Genomic DNA, 17,206 nt, shown 5'->3' on the forward strand with positions numbered 1-17,206 from the left:
TGACTTACTAATAAACCTAAAGCTATAAAATGAATAATGAGTTTATTAATATACATGAAAAATTATAGAGTTCGTTGAACTATTGTTTTTAGTTATACATATCAGTAAATCATATTCTACCATTGGTAATTATTAAATTCGTCATATTTATTAATATTCTTAATTGTGTTTTATATCAACGAATAATAATGATGAAGAATGACTGAAAAAGTTTATATAGCAACGGTGGTTTGAGTTTTGGAAAGAGAAATCAGTTGAAACCATATCAGATTAATGTAGGAATTTGTTGAATTTTTGGTCAGAAATTTCTTAACAATGTCTTGTAGGATTATGCCTTATGGTGCTGGGGAAATGTGGTGATGTAAGAGAGATGAAAGATTTTTCCTTGCACAAAATTCCTTTACTTTAGCAATGTTTATGCTATGCGAATCTTCTACCACATCTCAAGCGCTATTAATGTAATGATTCACTGTAAGCTTTCTGGAATATTTCCAACGAATCTCTGTAGAAAATTCCATTTGTAATGTAAAATTTAATATAAATTCTTCCATTATAAAAATCACACACAAATTGACAAAATCGAACAGTGTAAAAAAACGAAATCATAGATAACGGTTTTGACAACTTAGAGACAAAAAATTTCGACACTTTTTGTACAGAATGTATATATAATTTACCAAATAAAAACAATTTGCATGTAATTTTATGTATTATTTTTATTTTAAAGTCTTCTTTTTACCAGCAAAGGTTTATCTGGACTGGACCTACAGTTTAACGTGGGCTCCGAACCACGGTCCTCGGCATTAGGCTGGCCAGTGATCAACTTAAAGACGATCCGAAAAAACAAGCGGTCTTACCCAGCCTGGTTACTGGCGTGACTAAAATGGTTACACTTTCTTGGATGTTCTACTGTTGCCTAGAGACATTTACAATTACAATTACAAACATAAAGAACATCCATGCCCTAGCAAGATTCAAACTAGCGACTATCGCAACAATAGGAGAACCGTCCTGTCGCCTTGACCGCTGCGCCATTGAAGCCGGCTACATGTAATTCAAGAACATAAATGTGATATATACACGGTAATAACGAAACCCCTCGTCCTCTTACCACTGACAATTAAATGAATCCCTCCGTTATTATTCTAGGACAAATATTCTAATTAAACGGCCTTTCCATACGGACGAAAAGAGAGGGAGAAAAAACGCAAACAAATCAATTCTCCTCCACCCGTTTAGAATCAGTATTTACTAAATAAAACGTTCGAGCAACAATAGATCCCCAGACTCGTCCCGATCTCCCCCTCCCCCTGCCCATCTCGCGCGCCTGACGGTTGCGGCAGTTTAATTTACATCTCGTAAAAGCGGTGGGGGACAGCCAGGGGTCCATCTGGTGGTTGTCTTTGGCAATGTAGGCCGGGCGTACGAAACGCTTTGTGTTTTAAAAATTGTATATAAACATAATGTCATCTTATTCTTTTTGATAATTTAAAATATCATTTAATATACCAAGATTGAAGTCTTCAATAATTGTTCGATAAATTCTATTTCCATTAAAATAAGCGTTATTGGAATTGTGTGCGTATATTTTATAAATTTACGGGTATTTTTAGATTTTATAGTGTCAAACAAGTCAAGTTTCACACGAAAATGGCTGCTGCATCTGAAATTTACAGAATTCTTTACTATCATATGTTCAAAGAAACCACATCTGATCAGAATTTCCTCAGAAAGACAGATACAAACAATCAAAGATTGATTTAGAGAGTGATATATCAAGGAGAAAGTTAAAAAAACTGAAACCATTGAATGTTACTACTTCATGAAACCATTGAATGTTACTACTTCATGAAGTTACATATCAGATGGTAGCCAAATTTAGAAACACTTTTAAAATTATGTTTATATGAATGAACATGTTTTAAAAGTTTACATTTTTGTCATAAATGGTAGAACTAAGTCCTTCTGCTTACATATGTATCAGAATACATTCGGTAAAAATTCGCTTGTCTTAGAAAACATTTATGATAATACATTTAACTAAGAAAATATATATAGTAGAAGTATAATTCTTCAGTGTTGTAGTTGGATGCTATATATTAAGTATATTAATATTGTATAATATGTATTGTAATAATAATGGGTTTGATGCTTCGCTGAATTATTTAGCTATAAGATGCGATCGATTGAAAGTATTATATCTACATACTTATAATTGTATATAATGTATATGATAACTTAAAATATCATGTACAAATTATGTTAAGAATATATACGAATATCACCTTTTCCAAAGTATTTAGAGATCTATGTCATAATCCATATTTATTTTTTTAAACATATGAGAATCTGTACAAACATATGGAATCAACTGAAGCACTTTCTTAGAACAAATAGAACTAATGAACATGCAATTAAAGACGACTTTTTTAATACCAAATTGTCACAGGCATAGTGTGACTTACCAACTTTTAATAAAAAAATTGATTTCTCCAAAACTGTAGGAAAGTAAGAGAAATTAATATTTTGGCAGCCAATATTTCGACACATACTTAAAAGTTGTTAAAACCGCAATAACATCTGGATATTCAAAACATGCTACTAAGTAACATTTTATTAAAAGAAAATATATTTTACCTATGTTAACCTCCATGTGTGTATAAATAACATAGAAATAAACACAAAACGACTACAACTAAAAATTAAAATGAAAAACAAACGGATCATTCCAGCCCAGCCTTCTTGCCTCGATCTTGATTAATATAAATCAAACAGAATAATTATTAGCCGTCAGTTTGGTTTTTTGACATACCTCAATCAAGAAAAATCAACGAACCGACAAAAACTAACCGGCAATATTTCACATCAATTAATAGCACCGTTCCGTTTTCTCCGTCTTTCTCGCTCTCGTTCCGAATCCCGTTCTTTTCGTCTGTCGTTCCCTGCGAAAGATAAATGGACTAATTATAGGTCTCAAGAGAAGAAAAAATAATCCTCGAGAAGGCCGAACACTGTTCAAACAAGGCTCGAAAATCGGACTACCGTGAAGGATAGGGATACACTCGCATCCACGCCCTTTTGTGTTTGGATTTTTTATATTTCATGGTGATCCAAGTAAAGAGATGTTTATTTTTGGCAAAAAATGAATATAAAAACAAAACTATTAACATCAATGTAACGAAAATTACAACAATGAATGAATATAATTTCCAGGTTAAGATGTTGTTATGTTAACTGCTTTTCATTTTTAGTATTATTAGACTAATATTAATACTGATAAATTAACCTTTCAGTTATTGGAAATACTAACAAGATTTCAATATTAAAGGAAAACATTAATGTTGGGTATAGTAAGACTCCATATATGTAGACTTTATGCTAACTGTAAAATACAGTATGTCTTTTTCAAACGAAACATAATTACTTAACGTTTTAAATAAGCCGATAATTTTTTTTACGAAAAAACAATTCAAGAAATGCTTATTTCTTATATATAAATAAATATATTATTATATATTATTATAATATATAAATATATATATTCTATATAAAATAACCCTTTAATATAGATAGTTTAAATTTGTTACAATAGTTATACAATGAGATATTTTTATAATCATTCTTTACACTTTAATGGTAATTTTAACAATTGTTTAGGACAGTATAACAAAATGTTTGGAACTATGACTTGTCCTAGAGTTAATTTTATTTACTATTAGACAGATAAAATGTATTTAAATATATTTATTGTACATCATGAACAATGATAATTAGTGATAGATTATTGTTATACATACTTAACATTGACGTATTCTTCAGTTAATTTTATGTTGATTATTAAATTAAATAAAAAATGTTAAGTCAAGGAACAATCTTAAGCATCTGAGAATTAAAATAAAAACTTTATATAAAAATCATTGTAACTTTAAGTTTTAATTAACATATGGATGGAAATATATTACAAAAAAGACACAAATAATAATACAAACAAGAAATGTATATACTAAAAAGTATGATGGATAGATTTTCATAGAAATCACCTAGCATAACTTGCAAATTTACAAATTGAATACCTGAGTAGTTATTCCGAAAAATGACAATATTCACCGGAGAAAGGAGTCGTTTTAAATGACTTTTTAAAGTTTTGAGGGCGTAACAGATGCCATTTCACTTAAATTGATATCCCCGACAAAAGATCATCCGTCTCGTCTTTACCTATTCGATTCCAAACTCCGTATCCAAAACCGAAATTTCCTCGAAAACGACAAAACGATGGTTTCGTGAAATGGTTAAAAGTTAATCTGAATTATCACCCGTTTAGTAATAAAGAAGCAGGTGCACGATTATTTACTGGCATTCTATAGTGATAATAATTTTATTTGACACGTTTACGACGTGGTGCATTCGCCCAATCCAAAGAAAACACTAATCAAAATCAAAGCTTGACTTGCTCGAAACATTTTATTTTATCGTTTTCTATTTCTAACAGAATCGTCGAGGTAACAAAGTTCTTAGGTTCTTTCTTTAGTCTCATTAAATAATATTTTTTTCATACCTCGGTCGAAAGTACGCACTTTTGTCCCTAATAACTTGAAGAAAGAAAGAAAGAAAAGAAAGGGAAGAAATTTAAACATTTACTCCTTATGAGAAGTAAACTGGCGCCCTCTATTACGGCGGGAGGAAAGAATTTCTTATACGTATTTATACTCGTAACTAGGCACTATTTATTCACTACCTTTAACCTTAAAAATAATCATCAATGTTGTCTTGTCGTCAGTCGATTCAATAATCCAGAAAAAATTAACAATACGTTATCATCTGATGAATCCACGAACGAAGAAGATGTTATACGAAAGAAGCGCGATTGATAAGGGTGCTAAAATGCCACTAAGCTTATTACAAACTGGTAGCGTGCATTCTACACCAACTTCGCAGTGTTTAAAACATATTTTAAAACAACAGAGAACGATTTATAACTTTAATAAAGAGATGTTATTTGATAATCAGCTATATCTAAGTCCCCAAATTTTAGGCTGACAATCAATGTGCATTGAAGAGAAACAAAGAAATCTCATTAAAAAATGATTAATTGAAGAAAAGTTACATATAAAAAACAAAATATTTCCGATATTCTTTTAAAATAATCGGCCTTAATATTCTTTAATTTACAGATAATATATGTGGTTATTTTAATATTATTCTTAACATTTTACAAATGAATAACAACAAAGAACCCAATGATTTTGATGTGACACCCCACTCTTGTAACTAATTGTAACAAAATTTGTTATTATAAAAAAAGAGCTCAATGGTAAAACTGAACAAAAAAATTATATACAGGGGGAACCAATAACCGACTTAACTGAAGAGGAATTACACATAATTAACAAAATATTCTATATATTCTACAGAGACAGTCAATCTTAATTGATCTATTACTTATTGGAAAAAATACATTGTTATTTTAAAGTCGTTTTAAACAGAATAAAACATTAAAACACATTTTGCAATAATATTCTGATACTAACCAATTCTACAAATAAAAAACCAAAAAACTCAATTATTTGATACTACTAATATGACTAATATTCTTGTATCATCTTGATTGCAATCAAATTTGTCATCAGTAACAGAAAGCTCAATGGCTGAACCGAAAAAATAATAGACAAAGGAACCAATGAACGATTTAACTAAAGAAGAATTACATATAAAAAACAAAATATATCATATGTCCTGTAGAGTTAGTCGATCTTTATTATTAGCTTTAACTTATTGTTATTTTAAAGTCGTTTTAAACAGAATAAAACAATAAAATACATTTTTGCAATAATATTCTGATACTAACCAATTCTAGAAATAAAAAACTAAAGAACTCAATTATTTGATACTACTAATATGACATATTATTCTTGTATCATCTTGATTGCAATCAAATTTGTCATCAGTAACAGAAAGCCCAATGGCTGAACCGAAAAAATAATAGACAAAGGAACCAATGAACGATTTAACTAAAGAAGAATTACATATAAAAAACAAAATATATCATATGTCCTGTAGAGTTAGTCGATCTTTATTATTAGCTTTAACTTATAGGTAACATATATGTTGGCTATTTTAAAGTTATTCTTAACACAACAAAACAAAAAATATATTTTTGTAATAATCTTCCGATTTTAACTAGTTTTACGTTCAATGTTTTTCGTATAACACACCATAATTGTAGCTTGTTCTCAGAATATGTGATGAACAACGAAAGCTCCATGGCAAAACAAAAAACAATTGAAAAAGTGACTAGCAAATGATTTAAATGAAGATTTACCTAAGAAAAACAAAATATTTCATATGCTCATTAGAGACAGTCACTCTTAATCGATCTTTTACTTACTGACAAATATAAATGGTTATTTTAAAATTGTTTTTATAACAACAAAACAATAATAAGTTTTGTAACAATATTCTGATATTAAGCTGTTTTATGACACACCTTAATTATAGCTTGTTCTCAGAATATGTGGTCAGCACCAGAAAGTTCCATCAAAGTGTTCCATGAACAACAATGGTATTATCTACTTAAAATTCAAGAATATTTATTTCTTCTGCGTTATTTGCAGTTGGTATTAGCACACTATATCTCATTGTGATAATACTTTTACTTATTCTTCAAACTCGACCATATAAAATAACCAGAAGACTGAATTAATACTTTGAGAATATAAATTCGGCCGCCCAATTCATAACCAAGAAAGACAACTGCAATCTGCATAATCTAGAAGCGTATCTAACGAAAAACAAAAGCTGGACCGGACCAGAAATCACTGACCACGAAACCCGAATATCAAAAAGCAATAAAATCTTAAACCGCTGCATAAAAAATGAATTACGTCACATTTATGCCATCAATTTAAATAATGTTCCTGGCTCGGATCGAGAAAATAAACAAGCCGTCTTGTTTGGAATAATTTAACGATGTGCGCTCGACCCGTGACTCACTCACACGGCCACGACGGGAACCACCCGAATCGAACGTACTACTTGGTGGAAACATTATCGATAATTACGCGTCGCCAAATTAACTCCGAAACGGAAGATCGAGTGACCCTCGATTGATAACGCCGACATTCGAGTGTTCTCGAGAGGCCAATCGAACGCGGCCCACTCGAATTTTACCGCCCGATTGTCGCATTATCGTCGAGGGGCGATGTGTGCGAACGTTTCTCTTTTGTCGTCCCCGTTTCCTGTCAAAATAGTCGTTAGGCTTTTGTTATCCTAATGGTAACTAGAGCTTTATTAGGTATTTTTTGACGCCTGACTTTTCGTACGAGAAAACGGCACACAGTGTCGTGATGGGGAACATTCGCGTGAGCCAGCCGACAAAATAACAAATGAACGTCGCGTCGGATAGCGCGAATTCAATTATTTTTAATCAACGCGGTTATGTGAAAGTAGACGTCACGGCCACACCATATTTAACTCATACGCATTGTTTATGAATAATCTAAATATTCAATGGTAGTTGTTGCATAAGCGAAATTATTTATAACTTAGTTGTTTTGAACTATAAATAATGTATTGTTATGATTATTTTATCTCATAAGTTCCAAAACTAATAAACTGTACGTGAATCGAGAGTCAAACAATGAGTAATATGGAAAACCCAATGTAAACTTAGTTTCAGCTAATATTAATATAATTTACATGTTCGTCAATTAGAAAATAAAAAACCTCAGATCAAACCATGAAGAATAATTGAAAAAATGTGCTGAGATTTTAATTTATTATAAATATTGTTAACTAATAATAAAGTAATAAATATAATAGGCTACTGAAAGAAAAACAAGAGAAACATATATGTGACGGTGTTGTAGACGAAATGTGAAATTTTAGACATTATTATAAATTAAAATTAGATTTGTAACACTGACATATCATTAAACATTAATATTCCTCATTTCACAAAATTATTAATAAATGAAAACAACTATTTAAGGAAACAATTGAAATGACCCAAGTTTTTAACCTTAAGAGTTAGAGTTTATATATTAAATATAAAGTATTATGATTATTTAAGGTCTGAAAATAAGGGTACAAATAGAATGAACCATATATAATTATTTTTCATGTATTACAAGAACTTTAATATGAATGTATATGTAATGCTGATATATCATTAAACATATATATTCTTCATACTAATGCTTTTAGTCGTGAAGTTAGTTATAAATATTATATATATAGTACTGCATTATTTACAGTCTGAAAATATGAACATCAATAGAACTTGAATCATATAGAACCATTTAAAAGTTTTCATGTATTACAGGGATTCTAATATTAATATGTTATATTTGATAGAAGATCTATTTCAAAACACTTTATTTACTTTTAATATAAACAAAATATTTTCATGATTTTAACATGTTTTTTAGCAGGCTATGAAACTGAAAAAAAAAACAAGAGAAATAGATGTTTCTAAGAGAATGCAAAATTTTAGACATTATTCTAGATTAAATTTAAAAATAACCATTTGAATGAACAGTTGCTGTAACACAAAATTTTAGTCTTAGAGTCAGTTATAAATATATTACAATATTTACAGACTGAATATAAGAAAATAATAGAATTTGAATGGTATAACACCATATCTAATAACTTTAGTTTAAATATTAGAAGATACATTTTAAAACAGTTTATTTAATGTATATAAAAGATTTTCGGGATTACAATTTAACATAAATTTTATTAGCAGTCTATTAAACTAAAGAAAAAAAGAGGTATACGATTCTAGTTAAATTTAGATTTTAACGCTTACATATCATAATTAGCAAAAATATGTTTCATACTAAGAATTTTAAATATTATGAAAATACAATTAAATTAAATTATTGATATTTAAGTAACAATATAAGGTAGCACAAGTTCTAGTCTTACAGTTAGTTATATTATATATAAAGCATTAGATTATTTATCGTCCAAAAGTAAGAGCATCAATGGCATTAAACTGAAAAAAAAACAAGAGAAATAAATTATTTTAATGGAATGTGATACTTTCGATGTAATACAATCATTTAAAATGAAAAGATTTGCAATGTTGAAATATAATTAAATATACATATTAATAAGATATATATACAAACATATTTTTCATATTAAAAGAAAATGTAATTAAATTAAATTAGTGATATTTGAGTAAACAATTGGTGTGGCACAAGTTTTTAGTTTTAGTGATAATAATAAAGGTAATATATAAAGCATTAGATTATTTAGAGTGTTAAAATAAGAACATCAATAGCATCAAACTGAAAGAAAAAACAAGAGAAATATGTGCTTCTAACAGAATGTGAAACTTGATACTTAAAAATGCAATATAAACATTTAAAAGCAAATTTAGTTTTGTAATGTTGAGTGTACTATATACACTATTCCATTTTCACGTTTATAACATAAATGTGGAGAAATATCATATAGAGTCTTATTTGCACTAGTTTAAACTTATTAATGTTCGATGGTACATTAGTTTAAAGTTATGAATGGTTTCTTGATTAACTTTGCATAATTATATTTTAGTAACATTATTTTTAAATGATTCAGTTTACTCTGTCTTAAGAGAAACATTATTAACTTAATAAAGTACGGAATTTCGATCACACTTAGTTAAATTAATATTATATATCCAGCACTACATTATTCACTGGCCGAAAATAATAGTATCAATAGAATTTGGATCATATATAGAACCAAATATAATAAACTAAAATAAAATAGTATTTGACTGGATTTACTGGAGGTATATACTCCTTTATTCAACAACAATAAAACTATGAAACTCTCACCTGTATGCGTTCTCTTGTGAATTTTTAGGTTTTCACTTCTGGCAAACACTTTTCCACAACCTGGAAAGGGACAATGGAAAGGCTTCTCTCCCGTGTGCACCCTGATATGATTCACCAACTTATACTTCGCTTTAAAAGGGCGTCCGTTCCTAGAACAATTCTGCCAGTAACACGCGTGATTGGTAATTTCTGGCCCACCGACGTGCTCGACACCCAGGTGACCCACGATCTCCGCCATGGTGGTGAAATGTTTGCCGCATATCTTTTTCGGCGGAGGCTGATCTGGATCCATCCACAGACACTGCATCTCCTGCTTGATGGGTCTCATGTACTTGAAGAAACCTCCGTGGAGGTTCCCGGGATGATGAGGCATTGCCATGGGGTGATGGTTGATGTACTGGGGATTGGGTTGGGTGTGATAGGCGGCATGGTGATCTGTCCGCGAGTACAGCATCTGATGATGTGGAGGAAGATGGAGGTTATGGTGCGGAGGCATCTCCGTGTGATGGTGGAACAACATGGAGTCGCTAGGCGCCGTTTGCGCGGTGGGAAAATCGTGATGGTCACGACGCAGAAGGAAATCGCGGGCGGCGTAACCGGGGTGCGGATTCAAATGTCCCATGTGTCCGTAGTTCGCCTGGAAGTGGTGATTTTGTGCTCCGGGTCCCACCTCGGGCGCCGTCATAGCCGCGGCCGGGTTCTGATGCGGTGCCGGTATGGTGGCACCGCCGCCGTTGTGTCCCGGCGACATTTTCAACCCGTAGGCGCTCAAGTGATGATGGCCCGAGTCCATGAAAGCGTTAATCATTGTTCCGCGCGCACTTCAAACAACCCTCACCAGCAAAATAGAAAATACAACCACCACTCGTTCGATCAGCACGACACGCGACAACGACACGATCCCGCGTTCATATCGCGACCAGCAACTGGCTCTAATCTCGAGAATTTTGGTGGCCTGGATTCATGAAAGCAAAAAAAAATCAAAAACAAGTGACGCACGACGACCAACAACTGCCTCCGTGCTGGGTACGCAGCATGACTGACGTCCGGGTCGGGAGCCTGGTGCCTCGCGGTGAAAGTAGGCGGCGCCCGGACGACGATTGGATCCGCCGAGGACCCCTGCCATTGGCCTGGACAGCGGCCGAAAGGCGATTGGGCGACGCGGTTGGTTCAAGCTGGGCCAATAGCGACGGGGGGTTGAGACCCATCCGACCCGACGACTTGTTGATACCACGGGTCTGTCCGCTATTTTTTTTTTTTGGTGTGCGGTGCGAGCGAGGAGGAACGTTTCTTGAATAATTGGATAATTAGTCGATGGTATACGAGTTGCGGCAATCAGGACGCTTAATTCCAACGGCTACGTCAGTCGTCAACTCTTCGAATTCCGCCAATAAATTTCTTATAAAATTAATATTAGATTTCCTAACAAGAAATAGAGGAAACCAGATATATATCGTAGATTCACATAAGCCGAGGAAAGTGTAATAAATAATAAGCTAAAGATTTTATAATTAATCACCCTAATTCAACTTCTTCACATTAGAATGATAACACCATCAAAATATTATAATCTATGATTTTGATTAAAGTTTGATCATTCATTATTTATTTATTACAACTGTAGTATTGCGTCATTTAGTGACTTATTACAATGTCTTTGAAGTATTATAATACATTACTGTTATACATGTAGATAATATAAATAAAAGTAAACAATAAAGGCAATACAGTTATCCATCTTTTGTTAATGATTGTTTCACTGTTTGGTTAAAACACTATCATATTCTGCCCCATAAAGTATAAATATTCTATATTCTCCTATATATTTTCAAATTTAATTTTACCAACCAGGTCTTATCTGGACTGGACCTACTATTTAACGTGGGCTCCGAACCACGGTCATCGGCATTAAGCCTACTGACTGGCGAGTGACCAACTTCGTAAATCATCCCAGAAGCCATCCGGTCTTACCCAGCCTGATTACTGGCGTAACTGGGATCATTTACCTTGTCGGATTTTACACTCTTACCTAGGACAATCACAAACATAAATTTACGACTATATCCCAGCAGGATTCAAACCCGCAACAATTGCAAAAGTAGGCGTCCTGTGGCCTTTAACACTGCGCCAACCAAGCCGGCTCCAGTAGTGTTAAATTTTATGAATGAAATTGAGGGAAGTTATTCGTATAGAATATTTCACAGAGACTGTGAGAGAATTGACAATGGCCCAGTGTAAATCAATTGACGACTATAATGGCGTGAGTTCTGAATGAAAATATTTATCTGAATTTGAAAGTGTTTGTGGGCCTTCAACTTGTTAATACCTTTATTAGAACTTAATCGACGATTCCCTCTGTCTTAATTTTACTAACTTCATGAACTGCATGATTATTGCTGAAGTAGGTGGACCATCCCGTCGCCTTTACCACTGCGCCAATCAATCCGGCTCCAATAGTATTAAATGTTATGAATATATTTGATATTCCTGCGAAAACCCATGAGAAAAAATCCGTGTCTTCACAAAATCTTCAGAAAGAGCATTTATATTGTCTATCAAATCATAGATACAAATAAAATTAAGGGAAGATATTCGCATAGGATATTTCACAGCAGTTAGTAAGTGAAACCAAAACTCGCAATTTGAATGGACCATCTACGTTCCTTATATGACTATGAAAGGATCGACAATGGCCCAGTATACCTAGTGACTGATAACAATGTGTTTGAAGTATTACTCACATTAATACAATATTATTATTATATATTACATTAATATACATAGAGATAGTATAAATAAAAGTAAACTATAACACATTATCACTAAACATTTTTCTTGAATAGTTGGATGATTGTCAATGGTATACGAATAGCGGCAACCAAAACACTTAATTCCAATATTCAGGTTAGTCTAACTCTTCGAATTCTACCAATAAATTTCCTATAAAATTAATATTAGATTTCCTAATAAGAAATATAGGATGAGATATAGAGGATCAATGATATATATCATTGATTTACATAAGACGAAGGAAGTTTAATAAATAATAAGCTACAGGTGTTATAATTAATGAGACTAATTCAACTTTCTCACATAAAATAAGATAATACCATCAAAATATTACAATCTATTCCACTGTTGTAGATAGAAACTATATATAAACTACAATATTTTTATTAAAATTTTAGTAGCTTCAACACTATTCCATCATCCACTATAACATCGGTGACTTATAACAATATGTTCGTACTATTATAATACATTACTACTATAATACATCTATAACACACCACACGAGATTAACTAGTTTGATTCTTATGAGTCTGTGTTCTGATCTGAGCTATCCAAGAGTTGTAACACTTCTATATTGATATAAGAATAGAGTCTATCCCCATGTCTCCTAGCGCAATTATCTTGATATTCTGAGTGACAGTCGGTATCCGATGGTCTCCTGTAGTATCTGGGTAATACCTACAATACTTCTCAGTACTACGTTTTGCATATCTTGTATATATATATATATTACTTTTAGCGAAACGTATGGCATAATTGAATTTACTTGTATAATAGTAATTTTATTATGTACTGATAATTGTGATTCTCTTTCAATGAATCAATATATTTTCCTATATTTTAACTCCAGCTCTTTCTTTTCCATTTTACATGTTCTTTCCAGCCAAGTTTTACATCAAGATTCATTCCGGGATAGTTAGCATTGTTGCTGTATAGTGTTATAGTATTATTTATTATTATTGATGCTTGTACGGTCTGATTATGCGTGAAATGCACATGCACAGATTTACTTTTGATAATTTTATTTTCCATATTTGTGTTCAATTATTAATATTGTCACTTGCCTGTTACAATTTTCCGACAGCAAGCATCGCAGTGTCATCAACAAATGTAACCACCGTGATATGTTCCATTATATTTCCAATGTACTTCCTTGATTTAGCTTCTTTTATTTTAGAGTAGCATTTGCAATTTAATGATTTTTTAAATTTTTTTATTACAATTTTAGACGATTCGACACTATTGCATCATTTAGTAAATATATTATTATTTAGTGACATTATTTTTATACATATTATATATTATATATAAAAGTAAGCTAGATAACAATAATAATGTTTATATGGACTGTTAAAGCATTGTTAGATTTAATTAAGATTAAGCAAGGATATTCGCATAGGAAATGGTTTATAGAAATTGATAGGTAGAAACTATACTAGCAGTTGGATGGACAATCTATGTTCATCATATGATTATCAGAGATTCCGGATATCAATACTGAATTGCTGAGTGACGGACTACGTAATTGGTCACCTAGGTGATTGATAAAGGACTCTGTCTGAATCTGGAAGAGGTTATTGACCGATAGTTTTATTAGAACCTAAGTAACGATTCCCGATGTGTTAATTTTATTGTTCTCTAGATGCGATTGAATATGTTAAATAACTCAATGTTTATCGCATTTAGCAAATTTGACTATTTTAAACCACCACAATATTTTCGTTTAATAAAAATCCACAAACATTAAAAAGTAATAAGTGTTAAAATACAACAAAAATGGGGATACTTTAATCCATGAAAAAGATGAAAAAGAACAAGAGTTTATTGGGAGTTATAGCCCAAAAACTAGACCAAATGACCTATTCTTGGTATGACGTGTTAGGACCCATAAAACTGCCTGTAGTCTTAGACGTATTGCTTATTTACTGCTCCCTTAACTACATTACCTAACATTTTAAGAAAATCCTTATTTCTTAAATTAGAAAATAGAAAATAGTATTCATTTTGTATTTTTTTACATCCTATTTGTTTTTGATTAATAAAAATATCAAAAAAGTACCTATTTATATAAAAAACCCAAGTAATTCAATATTACCATATAGTTACTTTGTTCCAGGTAATATTGCAGTGTTAATTACACACCTTTGAATTTAATGGAGTAAAGTTATGTCCCTAATTGGTATGGTTTGCGTCACTTTTTAATAAAAAGTAAAAGCAAAGTAACCCCTTTATATGGTAGTCTTCTGACTCCAATTATAAAAAGGTATCAAAACACATTTTATAATGAGTAATTGCACCTAACGAAGAATTCTTCATGGATTTTGCATTGTGTCGGATTGACGAAAAAAGGCAAATTTAAGGAAAGAAAACTTTTAAATTTTGCAATATGACAAGGGTCAAAATAATAAGGCATAAACAATAAATAAATTGTATTTTATTGACTAATAGTCAATAGTTCTTCCAGATAAAAACCTTAATATATTAAAGCTTCACAGGTTCTATAGAGATTAAACAAATTTCACCCGAACTGGACCTGAATGTCAATAAAACTAATGTTTGAACCCAGCTTTCTCCGTTTTCAAACTCAATTTTTTCTGTATCGTCACCTTTATTTGAATAATATTGATACATATATTAATCTAGTGTATATTTTGTGTATATTTATCTCGTTTAGGTTAACTCTGAATTTATAGATCTTAATGTGTTAAAACAAGCAAAATAATAGAAAATTCCTAAATTTACTCTTAACTTCTTTAATAATGGTCAATATTTTAATTTTTACGACTAAGTTGATTTAAACCACAGTTGTATATTTATTATAAAGTTGGACTTCCCACTTGCTTAAAATACACCAACAATGCGAACGTTAATAAAATAAATCATAAAAGAACTACAGGCAAAAAAGCAAATTAGGAAGCTCACAGTTGAAACTCACTACATAATTTGATATAACTAACTAATAATTATTATAGGAAATGTTTCTGTTAGACTCCCTCTTCTCTAACAGACTTACCCTAATTAAATAAATAATTAATAAACTAAATTGACGAGCTTTATCTCAGATTTAACTGAATTCTATTGAAACGAAAATAATTATCTTTTTTGCAGTAGAAATCTAAGTCAACTATATCTTACATTTTTAAGAAGAAGAGAGAGAGAATGACAAAACATGACTTGCACATTCTTCAGTTTCAACACGATTAATATTATTTTACATTGTTCAACCTTACTATTTAAATCAGATAGTATTATTGAAATAAAATTAAATAAAATCCAGGTGAATAGGAAACAAAAATATAATAAGTTTTGTATAACAATGTTCTATATTAAATTGAAAGGTATATTAACTTTTTTTGTATATAAATTGCCATATAATAGTTATTAAATATCTATTTTATATCTCAAAATAGTTTTCAATAAGAATTAATCTTCTTTTAATGCTGATTAATTGGTTTATTTTAATTTATTCTTTAATGTAACATATATTATTAAACACACTTAGTACAATCTTAATTATACGTTAATGTATTACTACTATTATTTTGTAACTGTGATCAATATGAGCTTAATTTCAAACCACTTATTTTGGACTTGGAGGAATACACTAACTCTGCGACATGAATAAAACTATTCCTATTTCCAGCATGAACAACAATATATCTGCAATAAATTATTAATAGATATTATGACTAACACAATACCAAATTAATGGTTCCAACGTTTACTTTTCTCCATCAACTTTTGTTGTCTTAACACTATTTCTGTTATCATTTTCCCATGAGTGACTCAATGTCCAGAAACAAGTCTTCCTTGATTTTATTATACGCTTCTAAATGTTGTATTCTTTTAAAAACAATGTCTGGAAGTTTCACTAGACCTCTTCGTGTGTTATCTTTACCCCATTTAAATCCTATATTACCTAATAATATATGGAGGGAGTTTCTATATACCATAACGACCTACATATCTCTAAGCTTTCTATGAATACTTTCCAGACAAAGAGTTTCCTCTGAAATAATCGTATTAAATTATGTTTTTATTCAAAAAAACTATTCACTTTTTTTATACATTTCATATACTCGATTTCTGGTCATCACAATTAAATGCCACCTAAATGCCAAAATATATTGTTCGGGTGCTTTCCTAGACATATCTCAAGCTTTTGACAAAGTATGGCAAACGGGCTTGCAGGTTAAACTAAAGAAACTTTTCCCTCATCCGGACTATCATTTACTAAAATCATATCTCACTGATAGACACTTTATTGTAAATCAAGGCGATGAACATACCGAATTAAATCCCATATATTTAGGAGTTCCGCAAGGTCTACGCACCGTATCTTCTGTATACGGCCGATCTACCCACCACAAAAATAACTACTGTGGCAACAGACGCAGACGACACAACAATTTTAGCATCCCATGAAGATCCAGTCACAGCATCAATAAACCTACAAACCCACCTGGAGCAAATAGAATTATGGTTGAAGATGGCGCATTAAAGCCAATGAAACAAAATCCACGCATGTAACGTTTACACTACGTAGAAGAACATGTCCACCAGTGAATATCAATCATCGTCAA

At 31.3% G+C, this 17,206-nt stretch overlaps 1 protein-coding gene across 1 annotated transcript in view; it reads right to left on the minus strand.

Annotated features, from left to right (window-relative positions):
• LOC143202037 (pair-rule protein odd-paired) overlaps positions 1-10,776 on the minus strand; it is a 50,616-nt gene extending 39,840 nt beyond the window's left edge. Inside the window, exon 1 of the mRNA XM_076413304.1 lies at positions 9,831-10,776. Coding sequence (XP_076269419.1) covers positions 9,831-10,638 — 808 coding nt within the window. The 5' untranslated portion in view covers positions 10,639-10,776. The remainder of the gene's footprint in view (positions 1-9,830) is intronic.
• Positions 10,777-17,206: the final 6,430 nt, after the last annotated feature.

The sequence above is a fragment of the Rhynchophorus ferrugineus genome, unplaced genomic scaffold (assembly GCF_030347505.1).
Source record: "Rhynchophorus ferrugineus isolate W39M unplaced genomic scaffold, kcgeb_rfMv2 rfM9, whole genome shotgun sequence".
Taxonomy (NCBI): domain Eukaryota; kingdom Metazoa; phylum Arthropoda; class Insecta; order Coleoptera; family Curculionidae; genus Rhynchophorus; species Rhynchophorus ferrugineus.